The 15,000-nt window shown below is 35.8% G+C and overlaps 1 protein-coding gene across 14 annotated transcripts in view; it reads left to right on the plus strand.

Annotated features, from left to right (window-relative positions):
* The window catches only part of LOC136842768 (rho guanine nucleotide exchange factor 33-like), a 161,820-nt gene that overhangs the window by 46,890 nt on the left and 99,930 nt on the right, over window positions 1–15,000 (plus strand). For 12 of the 14 annotated variants that reach the window (XM_067110566.1, XM_067110574.1, XM_067110576.1 and 9 more), the window contains one exon: window positions 1–642. This exon is cut by the window's left edge. In XM_067110566.1, coding sequence (XP_066966667.1) covers window positions 231–642 — 412 coding nt within the window. In that variant the 5' untranslated portion in view covers window positions 1–230. The remainder of the gene's footprint in view (window positions 643–15,000) is intronic. The other 2 variants (XM_067110569.1, XM_067110575.1) reach the window with 1 other exon arrangement.

The raw sequence follows: 15,000 nt of genomic DNA on the forward strand, positions 1-15,000 counted from the left end.
AGTGAGAAGTGACATGATCATGGACAGTGGAGTAAGATAAAATAGTGAATATAGTGACCCAAGAAAAGAAAAAGCAAAAGAAAAAGGAAAAAAGTAATAATGAAGATGAAGGTGCTACAATTCAAACACAGTGAAATGCCCCTGAATCTCCTGCCGTTACGGTCTCGCCTGTAGGAGGGAGGTAGGGGTGTAGGGCCCGCGCCCTCGCACCGAGCCAACCAAACTCCACCATGGAATCGCCAGGTATGGAGGGCATCATGTCGCCCCCACCGGCGCCCTTCGACGTGCCTTTGTGCAGTCCTCCTCCTCCTCCTCTTCCTACTTCTTCGCCTCCTTCAGATGGTTCTTTAAATGTCCCTTTGGCCCCTGGAGACGGTAAAGGTCCTCTGGTTCCTCCAGAGGGCCCCGCCCCTCCCCCGCCGGTGAACCACGCCGACGCCGAAGGGTCGGTGGCCGATTCCCTCCCTGGTCCCCTGTCTGATTGCGACAGTGACGTGGATCTCATGAAGGTGATGAAGAAGAAGGATGGGCCTCCTCCTCCTCCCGTAGGCGGGTCTGACGAGGACGATTTCGACGGTAGCGAGGACGACGACGACGACGATGACTTTATGGTCCACTTCGCGCACACTGGAAGGAAGACATGTGAGTAGATCATGGTATATAAAACTCTGAGAGAGAGAGAGAGAGAGAGAGAGAGAGAGAGAGAGAGAGAGAGAGAGAGAGAGAGAGAGTGCTATTTGATGTATATTGTAGTGAATATGCAAATTTTGTATCCAAATGATACGTGATATTATATACTTGTATATGTATAATGTGTTAATGTAGTGGTATATGAATTTGTTTCTCTAAATGCCTGATGTATTGTGAGAGTCGATACCAATTGACTGTATGCTTTTCGCTGCAAAGAAGGTAAGGAATTTAGTTCTAAAAAAAAAAAAAGAGTAGTAAGATTTTATCAAAGGAAAGAGTAGGAAGACTGCATGCAGTACGTAAAAGGACGAGGATTTCAGAAATGGTATTAAAGGTGCAGCATTGATCGAAGTCAACGTTACAATTTCAGCTGTACCCAAGGTGTCTTTTGTGAACTTAACTGTACCCAAGGTTATGTTTGAGTCCAAATTATACACCGAGACCTGGTCTAGGTTGCCACTGGATAGCAGTAGTTTGTGAATATTTTCACTGTGTCCTTGTTGTTTTGTTATGGACTCTGATAAGGCTACATTCCTTTATGAGCCGAGACTGAACTGTGTACAAGTTTCTTCAGTAGAGCTGATTTTTATCCTTGGTTATATGTGAAATAATCACAAACCAACGTATGACCATTGACTAGACCTTTTTCTACTTTCTGGATATGCGTACCAAATTACTTTGAAATATAATCTCCACGTACGACTTCCAGGGTTTCGTCGAATAGAGGAGGGCACTGGTTATTGTCTAAGGAATGACGTGACGTCATGTCCCCATTTATTGTGTCGTTGGAGATCAGGTTACGAATCGTATGTAGAAGAGTCACGTATCTGAACACAACCGCAGATATTAATGTCTGGAATAGTATCCCCTGGAGTTTTGGCAAAGGACAACCACATTACCTGTCCATGACTTCTATTTGTTGGTCTGGGGTTTGAGGTCCTGGTCGAGAACTTGTTTTTAGTCGATTCGTATTTGTTTGGAAATACGCGCTTATTTCGAATTATACTTTAATTTCCATAGATTTGTGCTGGATAGACAAGAAGGGCATCGTTATAATGGGTAGGAATGTTGCATTATGCATCGATGCACTTTTTACATTTTTCATATCATATAAGAAAATGCTTCCTGGGCTTTTCCAACCATTTCCAAACAGTTATGGAGATGTGATTCATGTCGTTGTTTGCTTATGTTTACTTTATCATACACTATAATAATTTTTGTTCCAAGTTTGTACCATTCAAAATTGATTAATTATAGCTACTAAAACTGGCGTAACATTTATACCACTAGGGAAGACTATTATAATGAAGAATATAACCCTGTTTCGGAGAGAGGCTAGGTTTCTGCTATGACTTAAATATTAAAGACAGATTATCAGTAATGCAGTGGTTGTTTCAGGGTATGATTTAATACAGAAATTGAATGAAGAAAAGTACTGGAAGATATGAGTAACTACAACGGCTTTTAGACAAGTGTAGAATTACCACGTAAATTTCTACCTCTTATCATGTCATTACCCATCAGTGTGCCTCCTCTATTGTATCCCCCTCCTCCTCCCCCTCCCCCATACGTCCCCCGCTTCCGAGCCATCCCCGAGGAGGTCTTTCGGACGGACACATGATTGTGAAATCGCATCTTTCCTGTAGGTTTCAGATGAAACCCTTGCGGTCGAGGCATTGCTGTCGCCGGTTCCTTCCTGATCAATGAAACGCCGTGGATGAGGAAGATGATGCCTTTCGGTCGAGGTACTCGTTATTATCTTTACCCGAAGAGCCTGGGGCTTCTGTCACTTCATGTGCGTCTGCAGAGGTTGCACATCTGTGTTTCACGGTTTTATTTAACCGGATGTTGTTGTGTCACTGGCTGGGGTCTGTTCATCTTCTTTTGTCAGTTTGTATTTGAATTTATCTGCCTGTCACACAGAATTAAATAGCTTTTCAATACAAATTCTCTCTCTCTCTGTCTGTCTGTCTGTCTGTCTGTCTCTCTCTCTCTCTGTGAGAGTTTGTGGTTCAGTTTGTACGTCTGGTATTTCTCATTTCCTCTATGATATCGTGTACACTACCACCTTTCTTTCCATGATGCTGAATGCATGTGTGTGTGCGTGTGAGTGTATGTCTGTGTATGTCTGTATGCATGCATGTCATCCAACCCACCTTTTCCTGACCAGACTGTCTCCTCATCCGTCGCGTCTGCTCGTCTCCAGGTACACTTGCGTTTGCGCGGGTATATTCCTGTTCGGCTGCAGAACCGGTTACGTAAGGAGGTCATTCGTTAAATCCAGCTTCAGTTTCCGACTGTTTAATTTTTTTTTATTACCAGCACTTTTTTTGTAGTGACAATAACACTAATGGCAATGAGATTACCCGGCATCTGGCATCCCGTAATCCCGTAACTACAGTTACGTGTTCTCACAATTATCCTACTCGGTTCTTAGTTTATTGTTTTTTAAAAAACATAATTGTCTCAGAATTTTTAAAATGGCGTGAAATGGAAGCAAAAACTAATGAAATATTTTAGAGGATTAGGAGTACAGGTTTGCATTCTTCACAGCTCTGTTTTCATTATATAAAAATAACTTTTGAGGAAATCTGTGTCATTGATAAAGTGTCATGGTTACTGAGAATAGAAGACACTTTCCGAGTCATGTCTAAGGGGAAAAGGCTTACGAGTCCATATTTTGTTGTTGACAGATATATGTGTGAGAAAGGTATATAAAACCACATTTTAGTGCCATAGTAAGCGTTGTAATTGTAGTTATGAAAATAAATAAGACACTTCCACGTCCGGTGAATTACGTTACAAACTTTCTTTAGAGAGAGAGAGAGAGAGAGAGAGAGAGAGAGAGAGAGAGAGAGAGAGAGAGAGAGAGATGGGATTAATAGAATTAGACAAGGGTGCAAATTGTTGATGTCACAGTTCCACTCGATTACTCATAGGAGAATGAAAAAGTTTGGAAAGGGGGTGAAAGGGAGTGAGAAAATGACCACTTCGCGATTACATCGCCATTCTTTTTTTTTTTCTTCTTTTTTATGTATTTGGAAATGAATTGGCTGTGGTCGAGAAGCCAGAAGATGTAGTAATGGGAAACGTGGAGCTACTAGAAACACGAGAAGCTTCACTCCAGATACATGGGATTTATTTATTAACTTATGTAAACTGGCTTCTTGAAGACTGAGGTCATGGCCTCAGATGAAGTAAAGGGTTATATTCGTTCGCGATGTAGGCAGCAGGCGAAAAGAGAGCAGGAATTGTGTACATATGTAAGGAAGATAGAAAATCGACCTTATTTACTTGTGGAAGATATAAAGTCAACGTTATTTACTTATGGAAGATGGAAAATAAACTTTATTTACTTATGGAAGATTAAAAATGAACGTCATTTACTAATGAAAGATTAAAAGTCATCGTCATTTACTTGTGGAAGATTAAAAATCAACGTCATTTACTAATGGAAGATTAAAAATCAACGTCATTTACTAATGGAAGATTAAAAATCAACGTTATTTACTTATGGAAGATTAAAAATCAACGTAATTTACTAATGGTAGATTAAAAATCAACGTTATTTACTATTGGAAGATTAAAAATCAACGTCATTTACTGATGGAATTTTAAAAATTTACGTTATTTACTTATGGAAGATTAAAAATCAACGTTATTTACCAGTGAAAGATGGAAAATCATCGTTATTTACCAGTGAAAGATGGAAAATCATCGTTATTTACTTATGGAAAATAGAAAATAAAAAATCAACTTCATGTACTTGCGGAAAATTGAAAATCAACGTTATTTATTTATAAAAAGATAAAAAAAAACCATTACCTAAAGAAGAGGCAAAGAGAGAGAGAGAAAAAAAACAGCAACGATACGTTGAAGAAAAGTGATAATAGTTGACACGTAAAATTACGTTTGATTTAACGGAAAGTCATTGTTTACAGAAGAATGCGAGAAAAAACAACGCAAGTGTTGCAAATCACGTCATCTTGGGAGATCGTGTCATCACAAACGAGGGCTCGGATAATTGATGGGAGACAATTGATGGGAAATAACTGTTTGCAGCACAGATTGCGGAGGGGATGAGAGATAACGTGAACAATGATACGAAAAGAATAGAGAAGATTAGAGGAAATTAGTGGGGAGAATGACACACTAGTGTATGTAAATGATAAAAGAAGAGGGTTATGATGTAGACAGGAAATTTTACAGTAATGTTTGTGTGTGACATAGAGGTTTTTAGATGTAAAGATAGTTATTGACAGACGAAATTTTTGGGTAATGAAATACCAGTGCAACGAAAATTATGCAGAACTGAAATGAAGATGAATTATTATGTAGAACTGAAATGAAGATGAATTATTTTTTATGAAAAAGAAATTCAGTTGGTTGATCGTTTTATGCAAAATTTAATGGTAACGACTGCAGTCATCGACGCCGATGATTATGAAAATAAAACGTAATTCAAGTTTTAGTTTTCTGTGAAAGAAATCTATAGAGATGGCTTTGTCTGTCCGTCCGCACTTTTTCTCTCCGCCCGCAGACCTTAAAAACTACTGAGGCTAGAGGGCTGCAAATTAGTATGTTGACCATCCACCCTCTAATCATCAAACATACCAAATTGCATCCCTCTAGCCTCAGTAGTTTTTATTTTATTTAAGGTTAAAGTTAACCATGATCGTGCGTCTGGCACCGGTACAAACGACACATGCCACCACCGGGCTGTGGCTGTTTCATGGGCCGCGGCTGAGAGTTTCATGGGCTGTGGCTGAGAGTTTCGTACAGCATTATACGCTGTACAGAAAACTCGATTGTGCCGAAGAAACTTCGGCGCATTTATTATTTTTACCTTATGTTCAGGGAAAGTCCGGAGTGAAGTGAGAGACAGTAAAGCAAAAGAGAGGTAAACAACCGAAAAATCTTAAGTAGTGAAATGTTGGTTATCGTGAAGCTTATTGATTACATACGTACATATTTATTAGATTTAATATTGTTAGTCTTGAGGAACTTCAGTATTTTTGATAAGCACCAAATACCATAAGCTCATATCAAGTAATGTATCAGCAGTTTGAATATATATATGTATATATATATATATATATATATATATATATATATATATATATATATTATATATATATTATATATATATAATATATATTCACATAAACACGCTTTCCTTTTTTCCTTTGTGTTATTAGTTATTTAATTGGTTCATGTTTATACTTTATATATATATATATATATATATATATATATATATATATATATATATATATATATATACACACAAACCAGCTGAAAGAATAATGTAAAATATATGTAAGTATAAATACAAACCAGCTGAAAGACTAATGTAAGTAACAACAAATATGTAAGTAACCAACTAAACAAAGGAAAGTGTGCTTGAGTATGTATTACAGTTGCGTCCCTCACCACCCCGTATTTTAGTCAAAACATTCCGGTATCAGCGTGTCAACACTCTTGATGCAAGTCCAGTTCTCTATTCCATTAGTTGCATTAGTCTGACATAATCTAATATATTCTGCGTGCTAGTTCCCAACTTGGCCTAATGCTGTATTCCCTTCCAATCCAGCCTTCCCGATATGGATGGCGAGATAAACTACTTCAGTCGAAGCCACTCGTATAAACCGAACATATAAAACTTTTATAGGTCTTCATAATGCTTTGATATTATTACTGTATCTTCCCCCGTCCGTTGTCGGCCTCAGTGACCCAACTTGTGTTAACGCCAGATAACCTGGAATCAGTCAGTCAATTTTCTTCTGTTTTACGTTTTGCACTGAGAAGTCAAATGTTCATGCGTTCTTATAATTTTCCTTTTCCCGAGGCGTGTCTGCCATTTCCTGAGGAGTTGGATAAAGTTTCAATCTGCTGTGCTTTTTTTTTTTTTTTTAATTCCTTAAAATTCCTGTCGGGCTTTTATACCAACAATTTCGAAAGGAAGTTGGGCCAGTTCATTGTCCTTACTCTGTACACACTACCGACGAAGTGTTGTGCTTTGATCACAAACAAGCATCGTCATTATTGTCATTATTTTTGTAACCGGCATCATCATCATCATTATCATCATCATCATCATCTCAGCCTCATCATTTTATTTTCCTCGCCACGGTCGTTAGCCTTTCAAGTAGAAGCTTTTGAGTATCATCGTCATCATCATCATCATCATCATCTCCTCAAGTGATCTCGCCTCCATCATCTGATCCTTCCTGTCTCTCTTTGTTGCCATTTTTTTTAATATTTCCTTTTTCTCTGAACTGAAACTTATCCGCTCTACTCTCAGGTTATCGAGGCAGGTGTTAACGGCCATAACGAACGATGCTCTCTGCGGATGAACGGAAGCGGGCAATTTATCGGTTAAACAAAGGCGTATCTTTTTCAAAGGTTTTAGTTTTTTTCACAATTTCTTCGTGACACCTGAGCCCGTAAGTCATTACTCACCGCACACATCCTCCTGGGGTTTATATCGCGTTATGTCATAAAGAGTTGCAGGCTATTTTGGGTATTATGCACGGCTTTCTTTAGAAGGATTTTGCGATGTTTGCTTGGCTTTGAAGATACCACAGGATCAGCATCCCATTTTTTTATACTCACAAGTCTTTGTTTACTTTCTTTGGTGGGCTTCTTCTCTCGGCGAGTATTTTAATCGGTTGATGAGAGTTCGTTGTTCTCGTTTTTTTGGTGTGTGTGGACTACTGATAACGCTCAGTACGATGATGTTTACGCTGAATATGATACATCTCAAAGGACTTCTTCAGAAAAGGAAGTGGTCTTTATGTGTGTGTGAATATGTATGTATATATGTATATATATATATATATATATATATATATATATATATATATATATATATATATATATATAATGTACTTAGAAATATAGATACACAAGAATAACATAAAATATCGATATTTAAAGATTGGCCTAGCCCCAGGGCATCTCGGCATGTGCAGTCCAAAGTCCTCCATATTTCTTATACTTATGAAGGTTCGTACATACACAAATGCATAAACGCACAAGTAATACTAAAAGACTTCTGCTTGTTATATTGGCTCCTGTTCATTCAGGTTGTAATTAGTCAAACCTTAAGTTTAACACGTTTTAAACAATTCTTACGTAGCGGGAAAACTTGATTTATTACAGTCAGCTTTCGTTAATGCAATTTGCATTTTCTTACCACAAAACGGTTAGAATGCTATATATTTCTTATATACTTATATACATATATGTGTGTATAAGAAATAGTTTCCTAACCGTTTTGTTTTAGAATTTTTGCTTTGGAGATATTTTTGAAAAATAACCTAAAACATAATGTTTTCATGCAGTGAATGGCGAGTTACAGCTCGTATCACCCTTCTCTTAGCGCAGACATTCCCAGGCACGCTGTAGACTAAATGACCTAATGTAATTTAAATCGTTCAATTGCAACAATGACACAGTCGCCCCTCACATCGAGATGTAGTCCGTTTTCTATGCGAGATCACGCATAACCCAACTATTGTTTGGCCGAAAAACGTTATAAAGGCGTGAGCGGTTTTCGACCTTACAACACGCTCGTGCGTTCTTCCTTGCTGCCTTGGAGCTATTTCGAGTTCGAGTATTGCATTACAACCTCAAGTCTTCAGTTTTCATACTGTGATATGTTATAAACGATACAATATACGCTAGTATTGCTCCATGTATTATCTTCTGAAACTCGGTTTTGTTTAAAAATTACGAATTCATAATTGACTAGGGTCAATGAAGTTATATTTATTACACGCACAATAAAGTATATATTAACTTCATAATTATAAGTAACTTTTTACAGGATTCGTCATGGTTTCTTATGTTCATTGTACACGAATGATATGGAGAGAACATTGCGCTCACCAGAGACTTTTGAGTACTGAGTTCCGAGGCCAGATGTGGAAGAGAATAGGCGTCATGTTCTGAATTCTCATTTGATTTTCATTTCATTCAGATTCTGTTAGAAAATTATGTCTATCTATCTGTTTATATTCGGCTTGGAAGTCTTGTGGAATGATGTTGCGAGCTACATGCCCTTTCCACGCTATGCACGGCCCACTACAGTTAACTACAGTTGTCTAACCAGATAGGCGGCTCTGACTGGGTATCAGAACCACTATTTTTAACCTTCTTTGGACCCATTGGGGGAGATGTGGTCAAGTGTTCATTGGTGGTCAGTTATCCATCATCGATATTATATGACTTTCTTTTGTTGGATTTCTATCAAGTCTAATGTATGTGAAATAATCCCCATAGCTACCCAAATACATGCGTTAAGAATTAATGAAAGTGACTTATTTTAGAAAAATCAGGCTAATGATTTTGTGAAAAAAGGTTAAAAACTTCAACATCACTTTATTATTATTATTATTATTATTATTATTATTATTATTATTATTATTATTATTATTATTATTATTATTATTATTATTATTGTTATTATTATTATCGAACAGATTCCCAAAATCTCTCTGTAGAGATTTATTTTTAACTTTGTTTGTACTCAAACATAACTCTGGATTTGTTTCTTCATTTTAAGACTCAGGCTACTATGAGTAATTTTTAATTATTATTATTATTATTATTATTATAGGAAATGCTTTTTCTATTATCAGTAAGAGCAAGGTAAATAACTAGGGCAGACACAAAAGCTCACGACCTTTCACAGCTGACAGCCTGCAAGGTAAAAGCCAAAAGTCAGTCATTTCGGGAATCTTTTAAAATGCAAACTTTCCCTCTGTGTTTTCTCACGCAGTTTGTGGACTAGTTTGATCTGGATTTATATACTGTATATACGCATCATATTCTACTCTGGTAAAAATAAGCTCTTTCTCCTTAAAGTGATTGGCAACCAGACAGTGTTACCGCCAGCTTCGTGTCATTTTCCGAGATAAAACTCTTAAACCTTGGTATTCTCCTTTCGGCCATATTGTGACGCGATCAACAGCTCCCGATAAACCTTGATTCGCATTTAGGATTATCGTACTTCTTTTAGCCGCCAGTAGCACGAACAGCGCTGCGATATGATGCGTTACGTCAGCGCCTGTCAGGTGTCACGTCCATGTCACGGACCGGTGATCGTTTCTCGCAGTTACCCCGGGATAAGTCGATTTTAAGCTTCCATGATGCAGGGGTGGTGAGGTTAATCTCGCACACCAAATGTCACATGGCCTTGGGTGAGGAAATTCCTTTTTTTTATATAATCACTTTTTTCTCTCATTTCATTACATACTTTATATTTGATATCCAGTTTTCGTCTATTTTACATATTCTTAGATTAAATGTTTGAAGTTTATCATTTATATGTATGTGTATAAAAATAATTCACATTTTCATAACTTAAAAACTGAATATTCTGTTACTTTTGTTACCCTACACTGTGCTACTAAAAGTTTTTCTTTTCTGTTAAACTTTTTTCACTTAAATTACAGATAAATCTGGAGAGTATCACGCACACCCGTTGGAGTATTAAGGATTAAAGTAATCATAAGTTTGGTAAATCCATCAGTTGATTGTGATCGTATTTTGACGGTTTTCTTAATCTGAGAGTAGAAGTGTGACTGGTGGTTCATAAACTTATGACTGTGAATCCTGAAAATCATTTTAGTCATAAGAAAAGAATGTGCATTGAGTAAGACACTTTCTTCCCATTCTGATAGCTTATTTTTTTTTTATTAATTTAATAATTTTCAATATGATACTATCGCATTTGCTGCCATTAAGATGATGCTTAAAAAATAAAACAGGTGAGGTAAAACTACTGAACGTGAACCTTACACTTTGGTGAGAGCGAGAGAGAGAGAGAGAGAGAGAGAGAGAGAGAGAGAGAGAGAGAGAGAGAGAGAGAGAGAGAGAGAGAGTTTTCTAACCGTCATGAATCCAGCACGTATAGGAACATCTTATAATTCAACAAACATAAAAAAATTCATAAATCATTAGATTAGAGAGAGAGAGAGAGAGAGAGAGAGAGAGAGAGAGAGAGAGAGAGAGAGAGAGAGAGAGAGAGAGAGAGAGAGAGAGAGAGAGAGAAAGTTTTAGTTTTCTAACCTTCATGAGCCCAACACGTTTAGGAACATCTTATAATTCAACAAGCATAAAAATGTCATAAATCGGAGAGAGAGAGAGAGAGAGAGAGAGAGAGAGAGAGAGAGAGAGAGAGAGAGAGAGAGAGAGAGAGAGAGAGAGAGAGAGTCCAACACGGAGATGACCATCTTATAATTCAAAAAACGCAAAAAAAAAATGTCAAAAATGTCATAAATCTGTCTTAAACTTGCCCAGGCCCAGAAGAGGCCCAACACACAACCTCTTGATTAAAAGGTAGCCGATGAAACCGCGTGCTGCCCATGTCCGAAGGGGTCATCTAAGGTGGGGCACGGGAGGGAGAAAGTTGTTGGTCGTTGGCAGATGCCCCACATTTCCCGCAGCCTCCTTTGTGGCATCTTGACTGCCAGTGAGGTCGGCCGGTGTATATCCTCCTCCGTCACAGCCTGGAATCCTTCGTTGCTTAGCAAGGAATTGTGGCATGAAGTGTAGAAAGTTTTGTGGGAAACTTTATCCCTATATAGAATGGTTTTAAGAATTTTTTTCTGTACAGAAAGTTTTTGGGAAAGCTTTTTTTTTTTCTTGTAAAGAAAGTTTTTAGGAAAGCTTTTTTTCTGTAGAGAAAGTTTTTAGGAAAGCTTTTTTTCGATATAGAAAGTTTTTAGGAAATTTTTGCCTTATATAGAAAATTTTTTAGGAAACTTTTTATCTTATATAGAATGGTTTTAGGATTTTTTTTTCTGTAGAGAAAGTTTTTAAGAAAGCTTTTTTCCTGTAGAGAAAGTTTTTAGGATAGATTTTCCTTATATAGAAAGTTTTTAGGAACGTTTTTCCCTGTAGGGTTTTAGGTAAGCTTTTGCCATATATAGAATGGATTTAGGAAATTTTTTCTCTGTACAGAAAGGTTTTAGGAAAGCTTTTACCGTATATAGAAAGTTTTTAGGAAAGTTTTTCCGTATATAGAAAGTTTTTAGGAAAGTTTTTTCCCTATGTAGGAAGTTTTATGAAAGCCTTTTTCCCCTATATAGAAAGATTTTGGGAACACCTTTTCCCTATCTATAAAGGTTTTATGAAAGCTTTTTCCATATATAGAAAGTTTTTCAGGAAAGCTTTTTCCATATATAGAAAGTTTTTCAGGAAAGCTTTTTCCATATATAGTAAGTTTTAGGAAAATGTTTTCCCTGCAGAGAAAGTTTTTAGGAAACCTTTTTCCATATGTAGAAAGTTTTTACGAATGCTTTTTCCGTATAGAGAAAATTTTTAGGAAAGCTTCTACCCTATTTAGAAAGTTAAGAAAATTTTTTCCACTTATAGAAAGTTTAAGAAAGTTTTTCTCTATATGAAAAATTTTTAGGAAAGTATATTTTTCATATATAGAAAGTTTTTAGGAAAGTTTTTCCCCCTATAGAGATAGTTTCCAGGATAACTTTTCCATAAATTTTGTATTTTTTCTTGGTTAAGATAAGGATTTTTGTATGGCCTAAAACAAACAAGAAAATCTACTTTGCAGAAGGAGTTTAGTATTAAGGTCTGTATGTATGTATATATGTAGGTATGTTTGTATGTATATGTATGTATGTATGTTTGTGTATATATATATATATATATATATATGTATATATACACATACATTCATACACACACACACGCACACACAATGACACGGTACATTGCAGGTACACTTTCTTAAGTAGATCGATTTCCAAATGGACGTGATCTCCCTTTCTCTTGGCAAGAGAACGACGCTCTTGGTACTCACTTTTGGTTCGTGGATAAAAAAAGTAGTTTATCCTTTTATCTTTGTGAAAGTTTGTTGCCATTTTCTGCACTGACAATTTATTTTTATCTTTGATTACTCATCTCTCTCTCTCTCTCTCTCTCTCTCTCTCTCTCTCTCTCTCTCTCTCTCTCTCTCTCTCTCTCTCTCTTCCTGGGAAAATTCAGCCTTGTAAATTTCTTGATTTAATATTTTTCTTTTGTATAATGAAGGTAATTCCTGTTGTCATGTCACTATATTGTTCGTTGGAAAAAAAGTGGTTTCCTTAATGTTCATTATGAAAGAAAATTAATTTTTTTTAATTGTATAACTGAAGTAAAATTTGTCAGAAGAGTGAATGCCTTACCGTCAGTAAACAACCGATTTGTTTGTATTTTAAATTTTATTTCTTAATTTTTTTTTTTAGTTGGAAGATGGGGTTCCTTTTTAAACTGCAGATAAACGTTAGTTTTTAAATTTCATTTTAAAGCTCGATTTCATCAGCCGAGTTTGTGTTCCGTTTAACAAGAAGTCAGTAATATTCCAGTTATTCAATATTAAATGGATATGTTGTGGCATTTTAGAATTAAGAAGTTCGTCACTAAGGGTTTGATTGTAAAGACGAAACATTGTTTCAGGTAACGCACCAAATGCAGTATTTGTTACGATTATGCATTTTTCTTGGGGATATCTCTGAAGTTTAAGTGAGATATTATAGGAACAAGAAAATACTAGTAAATAATTACGGCTAAGAAAAAGAGAAATTTGGACATAATATTTGGCATATGAAGTCTGTTTCAAACGAATCAGTAATTTAGTCCTTCAGTTGGGGAACTGATTATTAATGTATGCAGTTTTTTCATGTTTCGTTGTTTGGTGGGTAATCGCTTCTCTCATTTTTTGTATTATTTGATGTAGGTTACCTTAAAACTTTAATGGCAATATTGAAAGTAACCTCTTTCAAATGCTTTTTTCTAAAATTATTATGTATCACTTAGATTCTCTTTGTTGATAGGTTGTTACGTCTGAGTGTTCTGCCCTGTTTTAGATCTGGAAAATCAATGAGTGTACTTTGCTGTAAAAAACAGAATATTAAATTATGTATTCTGGATTTTAAATGTGAATCTAAAATTTGTATGTCAGAGAACGTGTTCTGTATTCATCCTAAGAATTTCTTTACGGTCACCCTCGACGTCCGGGAATTATTATAGGTACCCCAGAAACAAAACAGCGTTTTCTGTTAGGACCTGGAAAGGAAAATGTACCCGGCTGTGAAGATATGGGTAACTTACCTATATGTAGCCTTGTCTTCCCAGTTTGACCCTACGCTCTGTAGTCGTTAGATTGGTCGCCATATGCATAAACATGTGCTAATAGATTTGAAATTCCCATAACATGCTGTAGTAAACCATCTAGAAAGTCATTTTATACTAAATGAACAAAGACATTAAACACACCTAGTTTTATTTCGTTTAATATGTTAAGCTAAACATTTTCTTGGACGGTTAACGTACCCTCTGTAACTTACAAGTTTAGAGACATTATGGTCTAACGTGTGTGATAATAGACTTCAAATCAACTCAATTCCATGATTTTTCGTGCAAGAAATGAACTCCCCAGAACCTTCTTTAACACATTCCCTAAACAATTTCAGTTATCTTCTCCCAGTGTTTTAAACATTCACCCGTGTATATTCCTTCAAAAATTGACCTCTTTTACTACTTCATAACCTTATTTTTTTTTCAGTCTAATCTCGATTTGCATCATCTAACTTATCGTCAGGGTTTCACATCCTTGCAACAGAATTGACTAAACGTATGATTTTACCGTTCTGTAGTAGTGAATTCATATTTAGCAAAGAAATGTTCACACTTAATAAATGCTCTATTTCGTTCCCAGTCCTTTATCCGATTTCCCTATTTCAGAAATAACGTTCATGTACTGATCGCCAGCTTCAAAGGATATTATCTTTATAATCTAGATGTATTTATGTGAATTTAATCACGAAATAAAGTATTTAATAATAATACTTGTGCATTATATTCTACTGAAAAATTTGCGTTCACACATATATATTTACTTGTGTGTGTTCTTTTGTGTGTGGAGCTCTCTTTTTTTTACTATAATAATAATAATAATAATAATAATAATAATAATAATAATAATAATAATAATATTATTATTATTATTATTATTATTATTATTATTATTATTATTATTATTATTATTATTATTATTATTATTATTATTATTATTATTATTATTAGTGTAGGGAAATGCGCTTCAGGCAGTCAAAATTGTAGAGATATATCTTAGCTCAGCAGTTATCGCTTGTATTTTTTTTTAAGAAATAATTGTCGGAGGATCTTTTTTTATTATGCAATGAAATACACGTGCTTAGGAAAACACAAAAACTTAAATCCCTAAATTTGCGGATGCTCATTCTCGCCTTCCCTTGACGTCAAGAAGCCTACCTAAGGATG

Source organism: Macrobrachium rosenbergii, chromosome 10 (genome assembly GCF_040412425.1).
Source record: "Macrobrachium rosenbergii isolate ZJJX-2024 chromosome 10, ASM4041242v1, whole genome shotgun sequence".
NCBI lineage: Eukaryota > Metazoa > Arthropoda > Malacostraca > Decapoda > Palaemonidae > Macrobrachium > Macrobrachium rosenbergii.